Below are 21,063 nucleotides of genomic sequence, written 5' to 3' on the forward strand. Positions count from 1 at the left end.
TCGGTAACGCGACATTTCAAATCCTTCTATTCTATTTATTTCTGAGCTAGTTATAGTCCATATTTTACTTCAATACAATGCCATACTCTAGATGAAAGTCTTCGAATACCTCTTTCTAATTCGTATATCAGTGTTGGAAGTGAGCATATTTCTATATACAAGAAAGGCCTCCTTGCTTGTGTTAGTCTGCATTTAAGTCCTCCTTACTTGTGCCATCGTTAGTGATTTTATTACTAAAGTAACAATATTCATATACATCCTGTGATACCTCATTTCTTAATCTAATATTTTTCTGCATCACTTGTCTTCGTTCGACTGCACTCCTTCATTTTTGTCTTGGACGTATTTCTTTTCATCTTGTACTTCTTATGTTCCGTATGTATATTGTTTTCTTCTTGTACCAACAGTCTTCTGATTTCACGAGTCGCTTCTGGTTACAGATATGCTTAATTTCTTTCTGGATAGTTCTTTCCATCAGCCGTCCAGCTACGAGACCCACTCTATCTCGGGCTATTTTTGCTCTCTAGCCGTCTGTAACGTGGAACTCGCCGAGTGAAACACAACTGAAGTGAAGTTCTCTATTTCAAGCGTACAGCAAAGTATTAGCCCGTACAATAATGATGGGGACATGCGATGTACGATACTAGATTGTATCAACTGCCAAAATATGTGTATGTATGTTCATTCTTCAGCCCTGCGGCTGGTGGGATCCTCAACAGCTCCGCCATCAGCTGTCATAGATAGGCCTAGGCATCAGTGAAGAAGTGTACTAGGGAAATGAGGAGTGAGATTGTTTCCCGTTGCTTTCCTCACCGAGCCAGAAGTTGCTATTACATATCAGTTGGCCAAGCCCACTAAAATGCATGCACCAACCGACCTTATGGGCAACATTTTCACACCATTCATAGCAGGGACTGGCTGCAGAAGGAATGGCATTACTAGCATCGCTCATACCTCAGTCACTTTCATATTGTCAAAAGCCAAGGATAAGACAGAGACAGATCAATGAAAGTAACAAAAGTGCTCTAGCCCATACCAGAAGACATAGTGCACTGTAAAGCCAGCAAAGGCATTACTAAAATATAACTTACCCTAATTTTCAAAACTGTGGGTAATACACGGTTCGATTGAAATTTTACAACTGTTTGTAGTAAAAGGGGCCCACAGTGATGACGTAAACGAATATTTCCAGTGGCGTACCTTAAGAACGGGGTGTTTGCAATACATAGAGAATTTGAAAAAACGCATCAGGGAAAAGGGTTAGGCAAATTCGCCTGAAAGGTACGGTAATTCATCGACACCACGAGTGCATCGCACGGGACGGTGGTTATTTAAGTGGTGTGTTTTTAGAAATGCACCACGTTGTGTTTATGTGTGACAAAATGACGTAATGTTCTCGTGCTTTACTTTCGCTATGTTTCCCGCTGTGGGTGGGGACAGTAGAATTTTAAGTCTGTCGTAAGAGGTGACTAACTGGGAGCGTCGGTTGGCGACTACGGGGCCCTTTAGCTGAGTCGTCACATTGCTTCCACTTTTGCCAGGCTCGTCACTTTCATCTATCCTATCCGACATCCCTTCGTCAACTCTTATTCTTTTCCGACCCCTATGATGTTAGATTTGCGAGGTCTAGCGAGTCTTTAATTTCTTTCTCCCTTCGCAGCCCTTGTCTTTCTTTTGCCGATATCTTCATTTTTTGAAGTGTTTGGACCTCTTCCATTTTTGCCTCCTCTTATTAGCGTTAATAGAGGATGGCAGCCCAGTTCGCTATGTAGTGTTGTGTTAAAATGGCAAATTGTTTCTGTAAGATAGGATATGGTCTGAAGCCGTGAAGCTTCCCCTGAAGTCCACCTCAAAGGTGACATGCCATGCCTTTAGCATGCACCACTTTAACCTCGGCGCATCCGGGATTCAGTGGGAAGACGGCGTCTTGTTGCAGATATGAACGCTAACGGAGGTCAGGCAATTCGAACATTTCAAATAAGAAAGAGTTTCATGTGCTATGCTGGTACGTTCTGTTTCGGAGTGTTTCCTATTATTAATGTACTATGTAGAGTTTTTAGAAAATGAGTTCTTAAACAAAAAAGCGTTTCCGGACTCATGACCATATAACATTTTTATTTCACACTATGACGTAATCGCCTTCTTCACGTACTCGCAAGTGTGCGGAAAATGACACTTTACCGCACTCCAATTAGTTTGCGTACTGCTTTATTAGAAATCGTCTCTGATTGGCTGAACTCCCCTTCAGAGTAACGTAAGCACGGATCAATGAGATCATGAATCAGCGAACACCAAACTTAACTTTGTTGAATTGTTTCCCCGCCTGATTGCAGCACCGTGCTTCCGTAGTCATCTACACAAAACATGGCGTCTCTGCATTCACAGCTCATGTAATCTGCCGCCATCAGAATACCGACTAATGTATAAGTTACCTGGCGAGTTGCCGTGAGCTTAGGGGCGCGCAGCTGTGAGCTTGCATCCGGGAGATAGTGGGTTCGAATCCCACTGTCGGCAGCCCTGAAGGTGGTTTTCCGTGGTTTCCCATTTACACCAGGCAAATAATGGGGCTGTATTTTAATTAAGGCCACGGCCGCTTCCTTCCAATTCCTAGGCCTTTCATCTCCCATCGTCGCTATAAAACCTATCTGTGTCGGCGCGACGTAAAGCCACCAGCAAAAAAAAATATGTATAGGTTAATCCATTTCTAACATATAACTATCGCATGTATCATGGTATTTTATACAGTCCTCATTAATCCAGGACGAGAGGACCATGTTTACCGCTCTGGTGGCTTAGTGGACTGCTCACTGCTTCAAACGACAATACTTTTTTTTTATTACAACACATACCCTCATGTACACACTTGTTATATCTTTCATAGTAAGTCACGAATAACAAAACAAGAAAACGTCAATGCACGAATTAAACATAGAGGATTTGCGGCGGTAGGAAATAAAATATTCTACGCAACAGCCACTAAAGTGATAAATTTACGTTACTCGTTTCAATATTCTGGCAAACATCTAACTCATAACGTAAATAATATCAAAGCACATCGAATTTTCACGACCGCATTGTAATTGAAATCGACTTTCAACCTATTAGGCCGTGTTACATATATTTAGTACGTGATGAAGAGATGTTAAGTACAGAATAACAATGGCCAACCGGACACCAGTGGGATCCGAACCCAGAACCTCCTTTCCAACAGAACAAAGATGACCTAGGCCACCAGAGCTCAATTGGTAAAGCAACCGACGCGAAATCGGGAGGTTGTGGGTTTGGATCCCACTGGTATCCGGTTGGCCATTTTTGTTCTGTACTTAACATCTTTTCATCACGTTATAAATGTAACACGACCCAATAGGTTGAAAGTCGATTTCAATTAAATAATATCACATTCCGTGGATGTTGCGTAAATAACTATTCTTCTTCTTTGTGTGAGGAATGCGTCCTGGAAGTTTGCATACACTCTGTATAGCTTTAATTGTTTCTGAGAAAAGTATCTGCGACGAACGTATAAAACACCATGCGCCCATTCCCTTTTTGGTTGACTATATAGTTTCGTATGAACGGGAGTGAAAGCTGGGTGGAATCAGGATATCTCAATCATGACATGAAACTAGTGAGAATTGTAGCTGTCACATACAGGTGGCAACAATGTAGGAGGGCTCGGAATGAGGAGAAAAAGACTAAGACTGAACTCGACGAACAAAGCATAAGCGGGCTTCGGTGGTGGAGTCATTTGAGGCAAATGGGTGGAGTATAAATTACCTAGGACCGAGCTCGATAGCTGCAGTCGCTTAAGTGCGGCCAGTATCCAGTATTCGGGAGATAGTAGGTTCGAACCCCACTGTCGGCAGCCCTGAAGATGGTTTTCCGTGGTTTCCCATTTTCACACCAGGCAAATGCTGGGGCTGTACCTTAATTAAGGCCACGGCCGCTTCCTTCCCACTCCTAGCCCTTCCCTGTTCTATCGTCGCCATAAGACCTATCTGTGTCGGTGCGACGTAAAGCAAATAGCAAAAAAAAAAAAAAAAAATACCTAGGAAAATAACGGACTGGGCCATAGAGGGTAGGAGATGTAGAGGATCACCAAGGCGACGATGGTTTGACTCATTTTCTGTTGATTTAAAGACACGCAGTATGAAAATAAACGAACCATAGAGCTTGTTGCGAACAGGTGACATTGAGAGTTTCAGTTAATCCAGAGAGGCTTGCAGATGGGACGCTGAAAGGCATAACACTCTATATTGAAGTAGTATCTCTGTGTATGTTCTGATAGACTCCTAACACTAGTAAATACAAACCAGGCACTGTTAGAAGAGTTTACCTGGAAATGGCAATGTCGGCCTTCTGCAGCGCGATCTTGGACGCTCTCTGCGCCGCGTACACTGCAGCGTCGATCCGCTCGCGGAACTTGGCGGACCTGATGAGGAAGAGGTGCTTCTTCTTCTGCGAGGTGATGAGCACGTTGTTCTTGTACTTGCCCTCCTCCTTGGAGCCGTCCCGCAGAGTGGTCACGCCGTAGCCGTACTTCTTGTTGGCGAACCACTCGCCCTCGTAGCGCAGACCGTCCGACCGCTCGCTGATGCCAAACCCAGATCTTTTGTCGTTCTTCCACTCGCCCATGTACGTCTCGGTTACACTCGGGTCCAGCTGCTCATCCTGTGAACCAAAAAAACATTACTTTGTATTTTCAAAAATGATTTGATTAAGAAGGAGAAGGCCGTATGGGACTCGTAGATCTAGAAAAAGCATTCGATAATGTTGACTGGACCAAGGTTTTTTGAGATTCTGAAGGTGATCGGTGATAAGAATCGAGGGCTTTAAAAAAGAAGCAGCAATCCATAAAGGAAAGAGGAGCTCTCCCTTTCAATGCTTGCAGTATATAGAGCAGGTGGTAAAGGAAATCAATGAGGAATTTGGAAAGAAAATCACAATCCAAGGAGAGGAAATCAAAACTCTGAGATCTGGCGATGATGTTGATATTTTATCTGAGTCTACAGAACATCTGAAGAAATTGCTGAATGCTATGGACACAGTCTTGGAGAAGAAGTACAAGATGAAAGTAAATAACTCTAAAACAAAATTAATGGAGAGGAGTTGGTCGAAGTCAGGCGATGCAGGAAATATTAGATTAGGAAATGAAGTCTTAAAGGAAGTAGATGAATATTGTTACTTAATTAATAGAATAACTAAGAAGGACGTAAAATGGAAAAGCAAGGAAGAACTTTCCTAAGAAAATAAATTAGCTCACTTCGAACTTTCATATGGGAAATTGAAAGATGTTTCTGAATATTTTCATCTGGAGTGCGGCATTGTACGAAAGTGAAACATGGACTATAACTAGATCAGAAACCGACAGCGAAGAGCATGCTTTCGAAATGTGGTGTTACAGAACAGTGCTGAAGAATGAAGAAATACTCAGTCGAATTGGTGAGAGCAGAACTATTTGGAGAACTTTAATCAGAGAAAGATTGACAGCACAAATCTCAAGACACTCAGTCCTTGCCTTGGTTTTTGAGGAAAGTCTAGGGAGTAAGAACGATAGGGCTAGACAAGGCATGAATATCACAAACGGACTGGAGCTGATCTAGGATGTAGTAGTTCTATAGAAGTGAAAAGATTAGCACAGTATAGGGTGGAATGGAGCGCTGCATCAAACCAGACTATGGGGTTCCAACCAAACAACATTTTCAAAGAAGGAATATGACAGATTTGTCAGGAATGAATAAAATGATGACAGAGTTGATACTTTGAGCTACCAGAATCGTGTGGCCACGTCGAAGTTACAATGTAACAGAAATACAGAGAGTTAGGGAAAACGCCGTGCATGCGTTTGTCATTCGTACCTGTGGTGGCGCGCCCTGTCTTCATTTCAGGACAGTTCTGGCGTCATTCACTCCTCAGTTAATCGTGTCATATAAATTACCTGCGGCTTCCTGCAGATAAAACGTTGTAATATAGTGACAATGGATTAATAAAAGGATGAAATCCTTGTGTTGGTGGTCACGTAATTAATTTGAAAGAAGTAAGGATATATATAAAACAAATTGTAATATATATATTACACCGACACTGGCGGCGATGGGATAAGAAAGTGATAGGAGCGGGAAGGAAGCGGCCGTGACCTTAGTTAAGGTACAGCCGCTGTATTTGTCTGGAGTGAAAAAGGGGAAACCACGGTAAACCATCTTCAAGGATGCCGACAGCGGGGTTCCAACCTCTTATCTCTCGAATGCAAGCTGGCAGCTACGTGCCTATAACCGCGCAACCATTCGCTCGGTTAAGAGGGATATTTCTTCTTTAATAAAAACCGAAGTGGTCAGGCAAGCGTCTGTGAATCTCACCATACCAAGTATATCTTGAGGTTTATTTTCCCGTGGTTTACATAGAATGTTTGTTGGACACGTTCGATTACTCCAAGCATCGCAGTAACCTTGCTCCGCACGCTGTCTGACTTCAAACTTAATCCTGAATAGGCTATTCCCAAATGGCATCTAATAAGTAAAACAGACGCTGCTCTATTTTCCTTCTACTCTATTAACAGGTAGGAAATGTAAACAAACACAAGTGTCCTTGAGATATGAGTTACGTGGGCAACTTGTCCGTCCACTCCGTTAAGTCGACATGCATACCTTGCAGGCGTTCTAAATGGTGATACGATCGGGCTTATATAATGCAGTATCCCTGCGGTAAACTAACATGGTGACAGCTACTCGACATGGGATGTACCAGGTAAGATTTACAAATATTTCCAGTTCAAAGTTGGAAAGTCTCTAACTCGTAAACGATCGATCGTAGGTCAAGTGTGTATAGGCACTTGTTGTGATTTAGATTACTCCCTACATATTTGGGAGCACCCTCATTGTATAGAACGATTTTTTGAAAGTGTTTTCCAATTTGTTTTCTCATAAAATGATGATGTGGAAATATTACCCGACAAGAGTTGTAATGGTGAGTAAACTTGTAGCTGAGCTCCTGTACTTTGTTAACAATGAACTACTTTACTTCAAAAACTGATATGCCACAAAGTTGCGAAATGCCAAATTCTTTAGAGCTGCAAAGGAGAAATATTCTAAAGGAGGGAGAATAACTAGTAATTTTTTTTTCCTAAGAAATTCCCCGTGGCAGCTACGCCCTTTAATTTAATATAGAAAGCGGATAACTGATTTGAAGTTAAGCGTGGTTGTAAAAGCGTTGCAATTACTTTTTAAATAAATGGAAAGCAGAGTACTGCTAAAAAATATTAAAATGCGACAGTGCAATTAACTTTTAGGCTATTGAATGTTGGTGAACAGTCTCTCTATGAAAATAAATTACGTGTTAATTATGACAGCGCACTTGAAATTGCAGTGACACATGTAAGCAGCTCCAATCTCCGGCAAGACAATTGCGTATTTCAGCCAGCAGAAAGGCTCGCTATTTTAAAATTAGGAGAGAAAATGTCGTCAAATTAGAGAGTCATTTTTCAACAAATTCGCAGGAAACTTTTTTTGCTAGTAATCTGAATCCACACTGAAGGTTTTCTGGCGACGCAAGTATGGGAAAGTGATAGGATTGGGAAGGTATGTCCGTGGACTTAATTAATATACAGCCCCACCATTTGCTTGGTGTGAAAATGGTAAACCACAGAAAACAATCTTCAGGGGATCCGACAGCGGGATTCGAACCCATCATCTCCCGAGTGCGAGTTCACAGTTACGTGAAAGGAAACTCTAGTAGGTGTTAGTGCAAGGAGTGTGAAGTACGGATAAGGTAACATGGAATCTGAAGCCCCAGAACAGTATCAGAGAATTCACGGCAATAAAGTGGTGAATTAACTAACTAACCCCTGAAGGAGTATGGCGGTTCTCTTAGCGGGCAACGCCCACTCTCAGGCCAGGAGGTTTGGAGCGGTGAAAGTGATATAAGGAGAAGGTGGCCGTGGCCAATGCTAGGAACTGCCTCGGCATTCAGCATAATAGACAACCACGGAAAGCCATTCTCAGGACAGCCCCTTTCCGTCTCCCGAATGCAGAGCCGTGGCTAGCCCTCCTCTGCTCGGTTGGTCGATCGGAGTGCAGAGCTGTTGGACCATGGACCATCAGTGACCAACTTGTGGATCGAGACCCACTCTGCAACCGCCGACCTCGTGGTGCGTTGCGGTTTGGCAATTAAACCCCTGTGGGTCGAGACTGTAGAATAACACATGGCATCCCCTGCGTGTCGGAAGAGGCGACTAAAAGGAGCCCAGGGCCTCTTAAATTGGGAGCATGGGTTGGAGACCACGGGGCCCTTAGCTGAGTCTTGGCATTGCTTCCACCTACTTGTGCCAGGCTCCTCACTTTCATCTATTCTATCCGACCTCCCTTTGTCAATTCTTGTTCTTTTTAGACCCTGGCGGTACTGGGTTCGCGAGGTGTAGGGAGCCTTTCATTTTTACGCTGCTGGGCGCCCTTGTCTTTCTTTGGCCGATACCTTCATTTGTCTTCCCTCTGATTAGTGTTAATAGAGGATGACTGCCTAGTTGCAATTCCTCTTAAAACAATAATAACCACCACCACAATTTTTAGTAGTACAAAAACTACGGTAGGCCACTCACCACTTTAGAGTTTCCGCGATGGGAATGAATACATTGCTTGGTGTGATGTGTTTTTATGAGTATTGCTGAATCCAGCAACGCAAAATTTGCTGTTTAGGGCAATCCGTATTTCTAATCATTTTCCGAAACCGTACTTTCAGATTTCACTCATTTTCATAATTGTCAGTCAGAAAGGGATTTTCTTTCTTCATAAAATTAACTGATGCTGTTTTACTGAAGAAAATAAATTTTGACGTGTCCGGTCAAAGCTAGTCCTGTATTTTCTTTCTTTCTTGTTATTCCTTAATCAAACACCGAGTTTTGTCATCCGATACCTTCTGATGGTAGAGGAGGTTTCGTGTTCGTACTCTTTATGTATGTATCCATCTGAAAAGTTTCAGGTCTCTTTTGGAAGTTGGTGATTGATGAGTTCCACTCACCTGCACAACGAAGCTGGCGTTGGAGTCGGTGTGTACGGACACGTTGGTAAGGCCCGACTGCGATGACTCGGTGCTGACCCACGAGGCGCTGGAGCCGGTGCTCCTCATACTGTCTGAGGGACCTCGCTTGTCCAGGTCCCCTGTGCTGCGCTGCTTGCGTATCTTGAGGCCCTGCCAGCAAACAACATGCAAATATCCTTAGTTATTATTGTCTTGTTCAGTGGTAAAGTTGGGGATCTAGTACGTCTCTTATTAATTAATAATTAAGTGACTTATTTTATACGGGATAGCTCGGGCTATGCCAAACTACCATATACGTGCTTAATTGTATACATTATACAGTCTTGAAAGGTTCCTAATTATCTCAAATTAATCACGAAATTAAACATAAACAATAGATACAAAGGAGAAAAAGTGTCTGATAGTTACTATAATATAAAATTACTGTATAATATTATATGTGACCTGTTTCGCGGAAAGGGCCCTAAAGTAGGATTTTACATTTTTGAGGTTTTTGTGCTTCTAAAATTGGCATAATATACCGAGAATTTTGAAAACAAAATTCATGCTTCTATAGTCCAGATACTTTGTAAACGCCCTGCGCGGGAATCAGCTGCGCATGGGGGGAGGAGCATTCGAAGGGAGCTGCCTTGTCCCCCACTCCTCTCATTGCTCAGTCTTCGTTTACACATCGTGCTAAGCACTGTACGCAGTGGCTGAACACAACGTGTTAACAAGCGAGTTAAGAGATAGCGAACCGGGAAGAGAGAGCGTGGTAATCAGACCTCCTACACTACCTACTCGACTATTTCCCGCATCACTCAGAAGGACGTTTATTAAGTATTTGGACTATAGGTGCAATACTTCAGAAGATATTCATTATTGACTGTTGCTATTAAAAAAACTGTATTTTGAGAAAAGCGCAATTAAAGCTTTCACTAATTTTCTTACCAGTTGTACAAAGTGTTAATGACCTCGAGTGGCCAAGTAAGACTCGAACTGCGGCATAACTTAGTTTGTTAAGAAGACCCATGGGTAGCGTAAGAAGTCAAAACAAAGAAATACAATTTTTACACCACAGATATTTTTGTTCAGCTCTGCTATAAACTTTCCATAGCTGACCTGGGGCCCCTTTCCGCGCAACAGGTCCCATATAAGAACACACTACATTATCCATGGTGTCCCTAAACATGTAGACAGTAATCACATCCCGAATCAACACGAAGTCCCTATGCACATTTGTCCTACGGTCGATGGTTGAAGAGTTGCAGACCTTCAAACTTTGTACGGAACGTATTGCTAACAGCGCTACCTAGCTCATCCCACGTCGAGTAGCTGTCGCTATGGATACTGCGTTCTAATACAAGAAGTGCTGCGCCTGAACACGCCGCCCCATTGATTGTCGAACACTCCAGGCATCCACACCCAGGTGAAGTACTGGCATGACTGACTCCAAACTTAAATTCTCCGCACATTCTGGTAAATAACTAAACCAGGAGTAGCTGGTAAACGATCGACTGTAGGGCAAATGTTCATAGGGACTATCGTGTCGTTTTGCGGTGTTCTGTCTATCCCTAGATTACTTCCCTTGTTTGGAAACAAGTAATTTCTTAACTCTATGTACCATTTACAACATATCGCTCTGAATACAACGACTGTCTCTAATTAGAGCCCAAAAGGAATTCCACGAGCGTATGGTTGCAAGTGTAATTTTACTACCGGACTTGTCATATCGAATATACAGGCCAATTGGCGTAACCCTCCCGAATTTCCAAATTGAAGTTGTGTGTGAATCAAGTATTTAAGACTATAACGCACATTCTGGTAAATTGGCGTAACCCTCAACACCTTCCTTCAATGCAAGAAATAGAAGAAAGTTGATGGCGTAACCCCTCGCATAGCAAGGTCAGGCAAGCCACTTGGCGTAACCAACTAGTCGCAACCCACAGTTAACAGTAGGTTGCGGCAGTCAATTGGAGTAACCCACTGTACTTGGGAGGGCTAAGTCTCTCGATCTCACAAGCCCGCGCAAGCCAGCTGGCGTAACACGGTGTCTGTTTTTGTTTCGATGAGTGTGTCTCATTTAGTTGTCACTAAAATCAGCTACAATATTCACTAATAGTATTTTTGTCATACGGTATATAAATTAGTATACCATGCTAATTAAGTTCGTTGTGAATTTGAATGTTACTCTGTGAGGGTAATTTATTTAAATACATCAAGATAGAATATTTGATGATGATGATGATGATGATGATGATGATGATGATGCTTCTTGTTTAAAGGGGCCTAACATCGAAGGTCATCGGCCCCTAATATAATATTTGTGTTTTATAATAGTTTTCTTACTATTAATGATAATTCTTTCACATAATAAACTACTTGTCATTGTTATTATTATATATTCCAATTAGTGTAACCCCAAATATACATTTTTGTAACCAACACTGAAACAGTATCAGTCCCAGCTAAATGGCGTAACACTCAAATTTCACGTTAAATAATTAATTTCAAGGAACTGTATGATCCTACGCCACATATTCCTGTAGACTACTATCTTAGATACATTATCGAACTCAAATAAACAACAAATGAGACAGATCAATGCCTGTGGTAAGGTGTAAGTTGTTTTCTGTCTCTTCTGAAAAATTTGCTTTTTGTGGCTTAACGCCAGTTGGCCTGTACACCATCGATATATTATATTGGGAAACTCGGCAGGCAAGAAGTTTCTGACGTTGTAAGGATAATGTACTCTTTCGGGATGACAAGTATTTAACATCCGTTCTCAAATTACTTTGTGTACCTGTACGGAAGATGTTGTGGACAAGCTAAATATAACAACGGCAGCTGTTCAGGAGTGGGTGATGTATGGTGCTACCTAGATATTTAGTGCAAAACGCTAAATATGCTGTTTAGGCTGATTTATAATACGACACCATAGTCCAAGAAGAATAGAATTAAGTTTTGAATAAGTAACCTAATCGTATATAATGGAAGGATATCCCGTTATGTTTTAGGAGAATGTTGTACATAAGCACATTCTCAAATTAAATAATTAACACTGAAATGAGGTACAATAAAAATGAATTTAACTAAGTTATTAACATACTAAATTAAAACTAAAAATTAACGTAATTTAAATGTAAAACATAAGATAAACATACACATGAAATAAATCAAATAACTGAGATCATTAAAGTAATGCGAAATATCAAAATATAAACATTCCAAAATAATAAGGAAAGGATCATATATGAAGTAAAATATGTTTAGAATACAAAATTTTGTGGACGGTTAAAGAATTTAATAATTTGGTTACAACTCTGTCTTATCGGAGAGACGTATCTACTAAAACTGTAAAGTATACAGGAACATCAGGAATACTGACCCTATAATGAAGCCATCTCTAATACGCCCTATGCTGTGGCAGTGGACCGCAGATGTCTCCAGAATCGCAGCGTGCGAAATAAACAACAAGCTGCACAAATTGGGCCATCAAAGACACGAGGACCTGCTCAATACGTTGAAAGTCAAGTCGGTAATGAGCCATAAAGATGTGTCTCTACTTTAAAAGGGAGTATGGAGTTTGCTTCCCCTGCAATTAGCTTCGTCCTTTTCTACCTCCGCGATATAGCCTATTTCCCGATAATTCAAAGTGATAAATATAATAAAAATATTGCGTGGTCTTAGAGAAAATTTTCCGCCCTTTCTGATGATGTCAAATATAAGGTCATAAATAATTAACTGTGTAATTCGGTATCTCGCTGTTTTTGGTTTACGAAATAAATATATAAGGCCTGTTTTTCACAATTTCGTTATTTTGACCCGAATCTATATGTTTGCAGAAAGATACTTATCACCCGATAAGTAAAAAAGAAACCACTTTTCTCTTTGCGAAAATCAAATGATCATAAATATGTCTCTCAGTCATGACCATTAAAAAAGAAACCACTTTTCTCTTTGCGAAAATCAAATGATCATAAATATGTTTCTCAGTCATGACCATTAAAAAAGAAACCACTTTTCTCTTTGCGAAAATCAAATGATCATAAATATGTCTCTCAGTCATGACCATTAAAAAAGAAACCACTTTTCTCTTTGCGAAAATCAAATGATCATAAATATGTCTCTCAGTCATGACCATTAAAAAAGAAACCACTTTTCTCTTTGCGAAAATCAAATGATCATAAATATGTCTCTTAGTCATGACCATTAAAAAAGAAACCACTTTTCTCTTTGCGAAAATCAAATGATCATAAATATGTCTCTCAGTCATGACCATCCATCAGCGGCTGCTAATTTCAGGTGACAACCAGCCAGAATACATACCTGCAGGTTTGTTAGATTACACTTCCGACACGCGTTTTGTGACCTTAACTTCCGGAACACAAATTTTCAGATGACTTCCAGTCATAAGACATGTTTATGTCAAAAGCAAAGGACTGGATGATGTTGATAGAAAATACTTTCTTTCCCTCGACAATAAAATTTACATAAGAAGAAAGCTATATGCTTTTAATATTTGAAAATTCTCGGATGGTAACAGAAAAGTTAAATAGGTAGTAACCTATTTTGTTATTGACTGTACGTTGGTGACTAAGGGAGAAGAAATGTTTATAAATGTCTGAAATAGATTTTAAAACAAACCAGATAGCTTTCATAAGTTATCCCACTTTCTGCCAGCGCTTCAGGTTGCAGTGACTCAAAACAGAAACAGAGATGAAAAATACATCGTTGACGAGATGGGCAAATCAGCAGGAAAACTTGTTCTTCGCTTACCCCTACAGCACTGCGAACTTAATGCTATGGAAATGGTATGGGCGCAAGTGAAGAACTATACAAAAATGAACAGTGGTCGCATTCGGAAAACAAGAAATCAGGAATTTAATTTCGGCTTCATACCAAAAACTGGCATTGAGCAAACTACGTGGACCACACAAAGAAAATAGAAAGTTATTTATGGATAGCAAAGAAGATACAAGATGACGAAGAACAATTTTTGATACATTTGTCATCTTCTTCCTCCTATGATGCTTCGGGAACTGGTTCCGTTTCGGTTGAACCTGGGCTATCCAGGGACATGGAGGAATTTGTGGAAGGGATGAGGGAGATTCTGGGTTCGAATCTTATCTTCATCAACCATGAAGATTGTTTTCGGCGGTTTCCCATTTTAAGACCAGCCAAATGATGGGGCTGTACCTTAATTTAGGGCACGGCCGCTGCCTTCCCAATCCTTGCCCTTTTCCATCCTTCCGTAGCCGAAAACCTTCGATGTGTTAGTGCGGCGTTGAAGAAGTAGAAACAAATTATGGGAGGTAAAACATCACTACCTGAGCATTGTGGACAGGCCCAGATACATTAATTTATTAATATAATATATTTTCGAGAAAACTGTAATATTAAGAATTATTTAAAATTACATTAAAATATAATTTATAAAAATATGTGCATTGAAATCGCGTTCTGAACTTTGACGTATCATGCTTAAATAATTGTACCGTCGTTCTATCTGTAGGACACGAGGTACATTTATATGCAAAAAACAGATATATCGGAAATTTCGATGTTTTTCACTAAAATAACACCTGTATAAAAGTTTTTTCATATCATGTGTCTGCCCTTGCTCAACTTTGTATGTGCAGTAGATCGGGCATCAGTGCGCCCCATTTAACGCCTACTGTCCTTTGAGGTAGCGATGCACTAACTTGAAGACCACGAAAGAAAATTCTTCGCCATCAACCATAAGCAGGGCCGTATTTCGACTTTTTGTCGCCCCTACTTCTTCCGCGACTAACTGCAGTGAGAAAATAAAATGTCACTGCCATTGACTGGCGAAGAATAGCCTGTGCGCTTCGCTGAATCTCTACGAATCAAAAATTTAATCATTTAAGTCAGAATCAATCCGATTTCTTAAAAAATGTAGATTTGGAATGTGTTCAAATAATTCGTTTTCCAGTAGAATATTTTGTTTTGTGATGTGCACCACTGTTAAGTTCTTCAGTCTGCTGAAACTAATTTTGAGTTATAAATATGATATTATACCTGAAAACCGTTATAATAACAGTTATAAAATTACTCCGTGGAAACTGAAAAGGAGGCTGCGGATGTCACAAACCGTGGGGGTAACCTCTTCTGAAACAGTTACTGTAACAAATTACTAAATCACACGTCAAATGACCAAAAAATACGGCTGTAAGCCTGAAAGTTACATCTTTCAGCTTTAAGTAAGATACCTGGAGCGATTGTTGACAATATTGCTGCAGTGTAGGTGCTGGACTGTTAAATCGTGTCACCTAGGCGCCCATGCGCTCACCAACAATCCACAGGTTTCAACTGGCCGACACCGTAAACCACATTAGTAGCGAAATAAAGGCATAGATTTTATCGACTAATAGTTAAATAGGTTACATAATGTGTGGAGAAAGGAAAACGAATTATTTGAACACATTCCAAATCTACATTTTTTAAGAAATCGGATTGATTCTGACTTATCGCGATTATATATTTTATTATATTTTATGAAATACTTCCTCTCATGCGGAGGCTGCCTTGCGACAAAGTATACCTTTATATTTATTTTTAGAAGAGAAATAGACATACTTGAGAAATTTAGAAGGTGACCTAATTGTAACAATGACTTTTTAGAATTATCAGTGAACCCCTTAAGGCTATGATGGCAATCTCCCGTAACGTTCTAACTGGCAGAGACATCTGTGCACGCGGCTGTGAGCTTGCATCCGGGAGATAGTAGGTTCGAATGCCACTATCGGCAGCCCTGAAAATGGTTTTCCGTGGTTTCTCATTTTCACACCAGGCTGTACCTTAAGGCCACGGCCGCTTCCTTCCAACTCCTAAGCCTTTCCTATCCCATCGTCGCCATAAGACATATCTGTGTCGGTGCGACGTAAAGCCCCTAGCAAAAAAAAAGAAACATCTGTTTCCGGAAATTAGCGGCAAAAACGGGAATTGTTGCCCTAACTCCAATCATCAGACCCACTAAGTCGATTTCCTCTAGTTTGTATTTCTCCTGTAGTAAGGAATTGTTGGTAAGTAAATATTCCTCTTCTCGAGGTTAACATCTGAGGGCTGCGACTTATGGCTATACTTTAAAAAATATTTTTGAGAAAGTTTGCCTATACATAACGGTAGTATTCCATAATAGTTTTTTGGAAGGAATTATGTGATAGAATTATTAATTATACTGAATTTTAACCGTAGGAATACCAAGGGGCTGAGGGGTACTTTGTAACCACTACCCGCTATTTCTTCTTCTATTTCTTTTAACATTTGAAATAAAATCTTGTAAAAGTTGTTTATTGTTAGGCATTCAAACACGAGAGTGGACATTAAGTACCTCACCCCCATCCTTGGCGGTAATTGACGTAACAGATGTGCTATTGTGTATTGACAGTTCTTTACTTAGAACATTGTTGGCCACACTGAATAAAATTTAAATCGTTTCTTTGTTGAATAACTCATTGTTGCTGTGCAATACACGTCCACAATGATTAATTTGCTCCTGACGGATGCTTTTATCTACCAAATGCGAGGAAACTACTACGAAAGTTACGGTTCATCAGACTGAAAGAAGAATATCGAAAATATTTTGCTTTAAACAATAGGCCAGCAGCTGTTTATTTGATGACAAGTATTTGAAAAGTTGACGAGGTTGAAATAAATTCTGTCATTGTTGAGAGATCTCCTTAGTTGACTGTAAGGGACGTGAAATAATTTGTTAATATCTTTTGGTAAAAGTACTCCTCTTAATAATAAAAAACACATTCGTGGTGGTCACTAAGTATCACTCCCTTTAAAAGATCGGCCGAGACAGTGTCACCAACTTTAAAGGCGGGAAAACGTCTAAAATAAATTACTTTTATTTCGAATTTCTTTTATTTTTTAAATCATACATTTACAATTTCTTTACTCCTTTGTAAATGGCGATGACATATTCTTAATGCACCGAATAATATTTATTATTTATTTCTCCTGTAACTATTAATTGCTCTTCAAATCCTTTTCCATTAATTGAGAATACAGTATGGAGAATGAGTACAAGACAAAATGATAATTAATTAATTAATTAATTAGGTTGTGGAAACTTCTCCATTTCTTCTTGCACTCACGACGTCCTTTTGATCGCTGCGAACTCGGTCCTTTAAAGCTATATTTGGGCACATTATGATCGGAATTCAGTCTGTTTTGTTGTGGTTTAAAAACGAACATTACGAAAAGTTGTCGAAAATTTAACAAAGGATGTCTCATTTATAAGTTGAAGGCAACAGGCATGAACGTAGCGAGAATGATCGCTGGTACAAACAGGTGGGAACAGTGGCAGGAGAGTACTCGAAATGAGGATATAAAGGCTAAATTAGGAATAAACTCGATGGATGTTTTTATTTTCAACGACATAATAGCAGTATCGTTAATAGATGCTGAGATATCGGCGTTGTAAAATAGCATCGCATTTTGTAGTACACGCCCAGTGCCGAAGCTAAGAAAAAGACGTTTTCTTGTCAAAATTAGATTGGTATTCCTTAAATTATATCGATAAGACAGGCAGTGTTTTATTCGTAACAAAAGTGGTGTCAGAAGTGGGATACATCATTGTAATCAGCATGAATCAGCGCACCAGGTACTGCAGGTCTCGACCGCACTTGGGAGCATTTCTAGAACATCCGTGTACGGTGAGCACATACACACATACGTAGTAGAGTCATCAAGTTCGTGACCTGACCGTCTGGTGTCGATATGGTGCACTACAGCGGTGAGTTTGTACCACAGAATGGTGCCGTGACAGGCAATTCCGTGCGTACTGTATAAGCAGAACTACAGTCTCTGTTGTGAAGGGTACTTGAATGTCAGCGGCGGAACTTGAGAATGTCGTAGTTTGAGCAACGAGAAGGTTCTGCCAAAAACGAGAAAATCCGCTAGCAAAGCATTTTAAATGATCAAGTCGAAATCGCCGGGATCACCACGCCAGGAAAAAGTCCGGAAAAGGCAGGTCAAATGACTATTGTGATCTTAGAACTATTACTGGCAGTCGACGAACATATTGACTGTAGTACAAAGGTGTACACTGATTTGCCTGCATTGGAGGCGCCATTCCAAGAACTTATGGACTGTACTACAAGAGTGTATACCGTGTTGCCTACACCGAGGGTCCAATATATGAACTTATTCACTGTAGTAGTATAAATCCTTACGTTTTCTTCCTGTGGTAATTTCTATATATCCACTGAGACCAGAATAGATACAAAAACGGAGACTCAGATAAATGCGCTCTTCGAGATGATGATGATGAAGGGGATGGAAGAAATTCAGATTAGAACTATAATGAAGAACGACAACCTAACGTTTATCGTTTGTCCATCACCATGCGACTTCCAAACATTTGGTCCGTTGAAAATGGCATTGAAGTGTCGACGCTTCTGCGCGGACATGAAATTCATGGACAATGTTCGTAAATATTCCAATCTCAGCTGTTGGGGCTCAGCGATCAGTGAAACAGCGTGACATGTGCTTGTGTAACTTTGAAGATTATTTTTGAACTAAATCCTACTAGTTTCATTCTATGGCCACTGTTTCGGTTTCATTTGACCCGCCGTTACACATCACTGATGCTTTATCGGGAAATTTAATACAGAGGTTTAACCTTGAAGAATTGGGGACAAGTTTGTAGAACTGACCCGTAAAATGAAACATGACAGATACCTCGGGGTTTTCATATAAATACTGTAAGGATGTACATTTCATCTGTAATAACAGCACAACGGTTTCTTCCAGACAACTTACCGAGAGAATGGACTTCTTGATGGACTTTTCAACGAGGGAGCGTCTTCTTGCTGGCGGTTCGTCACTGCGCGCCTTCAGCACGAAGCCGCCTCTCGCGTCGTCCACCCTGCGGTCTCGTTCCGCCGTGGGGTCCGCCTGCGAGCCGCCCTCGTTGCTACGGAGTGATGTCATGGAGGCACGGATCGTCTTGTCGGGTCGACTGTGCGACGCCAGGCCGAAAGGCGCGCTCGCCCGCACGCCGTAACCATGCCGCATCCCGCGCAACCATTGTCCCTGATACGTGCCTGTGAACAGAACCATACCACATATCACATTCAGTTCACTGCCTGCTTGATTATATTAATTACTAGAGAACAAAACTACTTCACATTCAGACCACTGCCTGCGTGGTCACATCAACTACTAGATAAGATAACTACTTCACATTAAAACCACTGCCTGCCTGATCACATAAGCTATTAGAGAACATAACTACATCACATTCAGACCACTGCCTGCTTGATCACATCAACTGCAAGAGAACATGAATACATCACATTCAGACCACTACTTGACTGATCACATCAAGTACACTGCCGAAAGAAAACTTGCAACATCCACAAGGACACTGTCATTTTATTCACAAACGATATGACAGGTAGTTCATCATTGCAGGAGTATATAATTACAAATTCAGACCAAATGAAACACACATATCACAGTGAAGGGTGCCTAAACAGTCGCATCAATACACAGTGAACCCTCCCCCCACCTTTGGCGGCAATGCAGGTGTGTATTCGCGCATGCAAACGATCATAAAGGTGCCGAATGGCATCCTGCGATAGATTGTCGCAACCATCTTGCATCTTTTGATGCAACTCGGCAATGGCTCTTGCAGACTCTGCTTCATTGTATCCCGTACGTGTTCAATTGGGGAAGGATCCGATGATCTATTGGCTAGGGTACTTGTTGTACACAACGTAGAGCAACTTGCGTCGCAGCAGCTGTGTGTGGACGTGCAGTGTCCTGCTAAAAAGCACATCACATTCCTGTCGAAGAAATGCCGGCAGCACGGGGACAGTAACCTCTGCAATGTAGCGGGCACTGGTTATGTTACCCTGAAGAAACACCAATTGTGACCACGAGTTGTAACTAATGGCCCCTCCGCACCATGAAGCCTGGGGTGGGACCTGGCTGTCGTGGGTGAATGCGCTCACCAGGTCTACGTCGTACCGGTGTACGTTCATGACTTGCATACAGACAGAACCTACTCTCGTCACTGCAAGCAACAGAGCGCCATTCCGCTCTCCATTCGACTCTTTCACGGCGCCAGAGTGGCTGTGCTTGATGGTGTCGTGGCGTCAGTGGTAGCCTGCCCAGAGGCACACGTGATTGTAATCCTGTTGCAAGCAGATGGTTCCCAATGTTCCTTGGTGACACAGCGGGTGCAACATGTGTTCGGATTTCGTTCCTGAAGGATGTTCGGTCGGCCACCGGTGTTCGCTCGCTGTTCGCACAATGCGTCGATCTTTATGTACGTCTGTACTACGCCGACGTCCGGAGCTTGGTCTACGGGTGTGGGAATTTTCCACAGACCACTGCTGAAAGCAGTGACACACCACCGATATATTGTGCCCAACAAAATACGTCCATCTATCTTCCCACAGGCTCACAATGTGATCCCTGCAGTTGTTCAACAGGAGCACGTATTCGTCAGCGGGGTATGTTGCAAACAATGTTCACCTCTAACCTCAGCACAGTTACTGCCTGCAGAGTGCGCACGGACAGACCCCCTGAGCGCCATCTGATCGCCCAAATCCGTGGGAAATGAATCGCATATTATACCGTGGTGCCATTGAACACAGTCCTTGCGGACGTTGCATGTTTTTATTTTGCGGAGAACATAATTGCACCATACATGACTACACGGTACTATGTCCAGATCTAGTTTTTACTTGACGTTTGACGCCATGTTGGTAAAAGAAGCAATCCTATTGGCTCAGACGACCCCGTGTCGTCGGTCATGTTTATTCCTTAGAGCACGTGGTTTGTTTATGCGTGTATGCTTCTGACCTTTCATTGTGGTTAACGCTTCGGTGTGTTTTTGTTCAAATATTTCGTTACCACTTAGTTTACAATCTATTTAAAATCCTTCGTGATACGAAGTAAACAGTGTAGTGTTCAGTGTATTGTTACGTTTACCGTTTTGAATTTTAGTGAGATTATGGAGTAATTTTAGGTTAGTTAATTGTAATAAGGTTTTGTTTTACCATTTCTCATCAG

The 21,063-nt window shown here is 41.2% G+C and overlaps 1 protein-coding gene across 2 annotated transcripts in view; it reads right to left on the minus strand.

The window, feature by feature from the left end:
- jp (junctophilin) overlaps window positions 1-21,063 on the minus strand; it is a 511,247-nt gene that overhangs the window by 109,709 nt on the left and 380,475 nt on the right. For both annotated transcript variants that reach the window (XM_068227210.1, XM_067145391.2), the window contains exons 3-5: window positions 18,802-19,085; window positions 9,007-9,177; window positions 4,334-4,668 (exon numbers count right to left, since the gene is read on the minus strand). In XM_068227210.1, coding sequence (XP_068083311.1) covers window positions 4,334-4,668; window positions 9,007-9,177; window positions 18,802-19,085 — 790 coding nt within the window. The remainder of the gene's footprint in view (window positions 1-4,333; window positions 4,669-9,006; window positions 9,178-18,801; window positions 19,086-21,063) is intronic.

This window comes from Anabrus simplex, chromosome 4, assembly GCF_040414725.1.
Source record: "Anabrus simplex isolate iqAnaSimp1 chromosome 4, ASM4041472v1, whole genome shotgun sequence".
Taxonomy (NCBI): domain Eukaryota; kingdom Metazoa; phylum Arthropoda; class Insecta; order Orthoptera; family Tettigoniidae; genus Anabrus; species Anabrus simplex.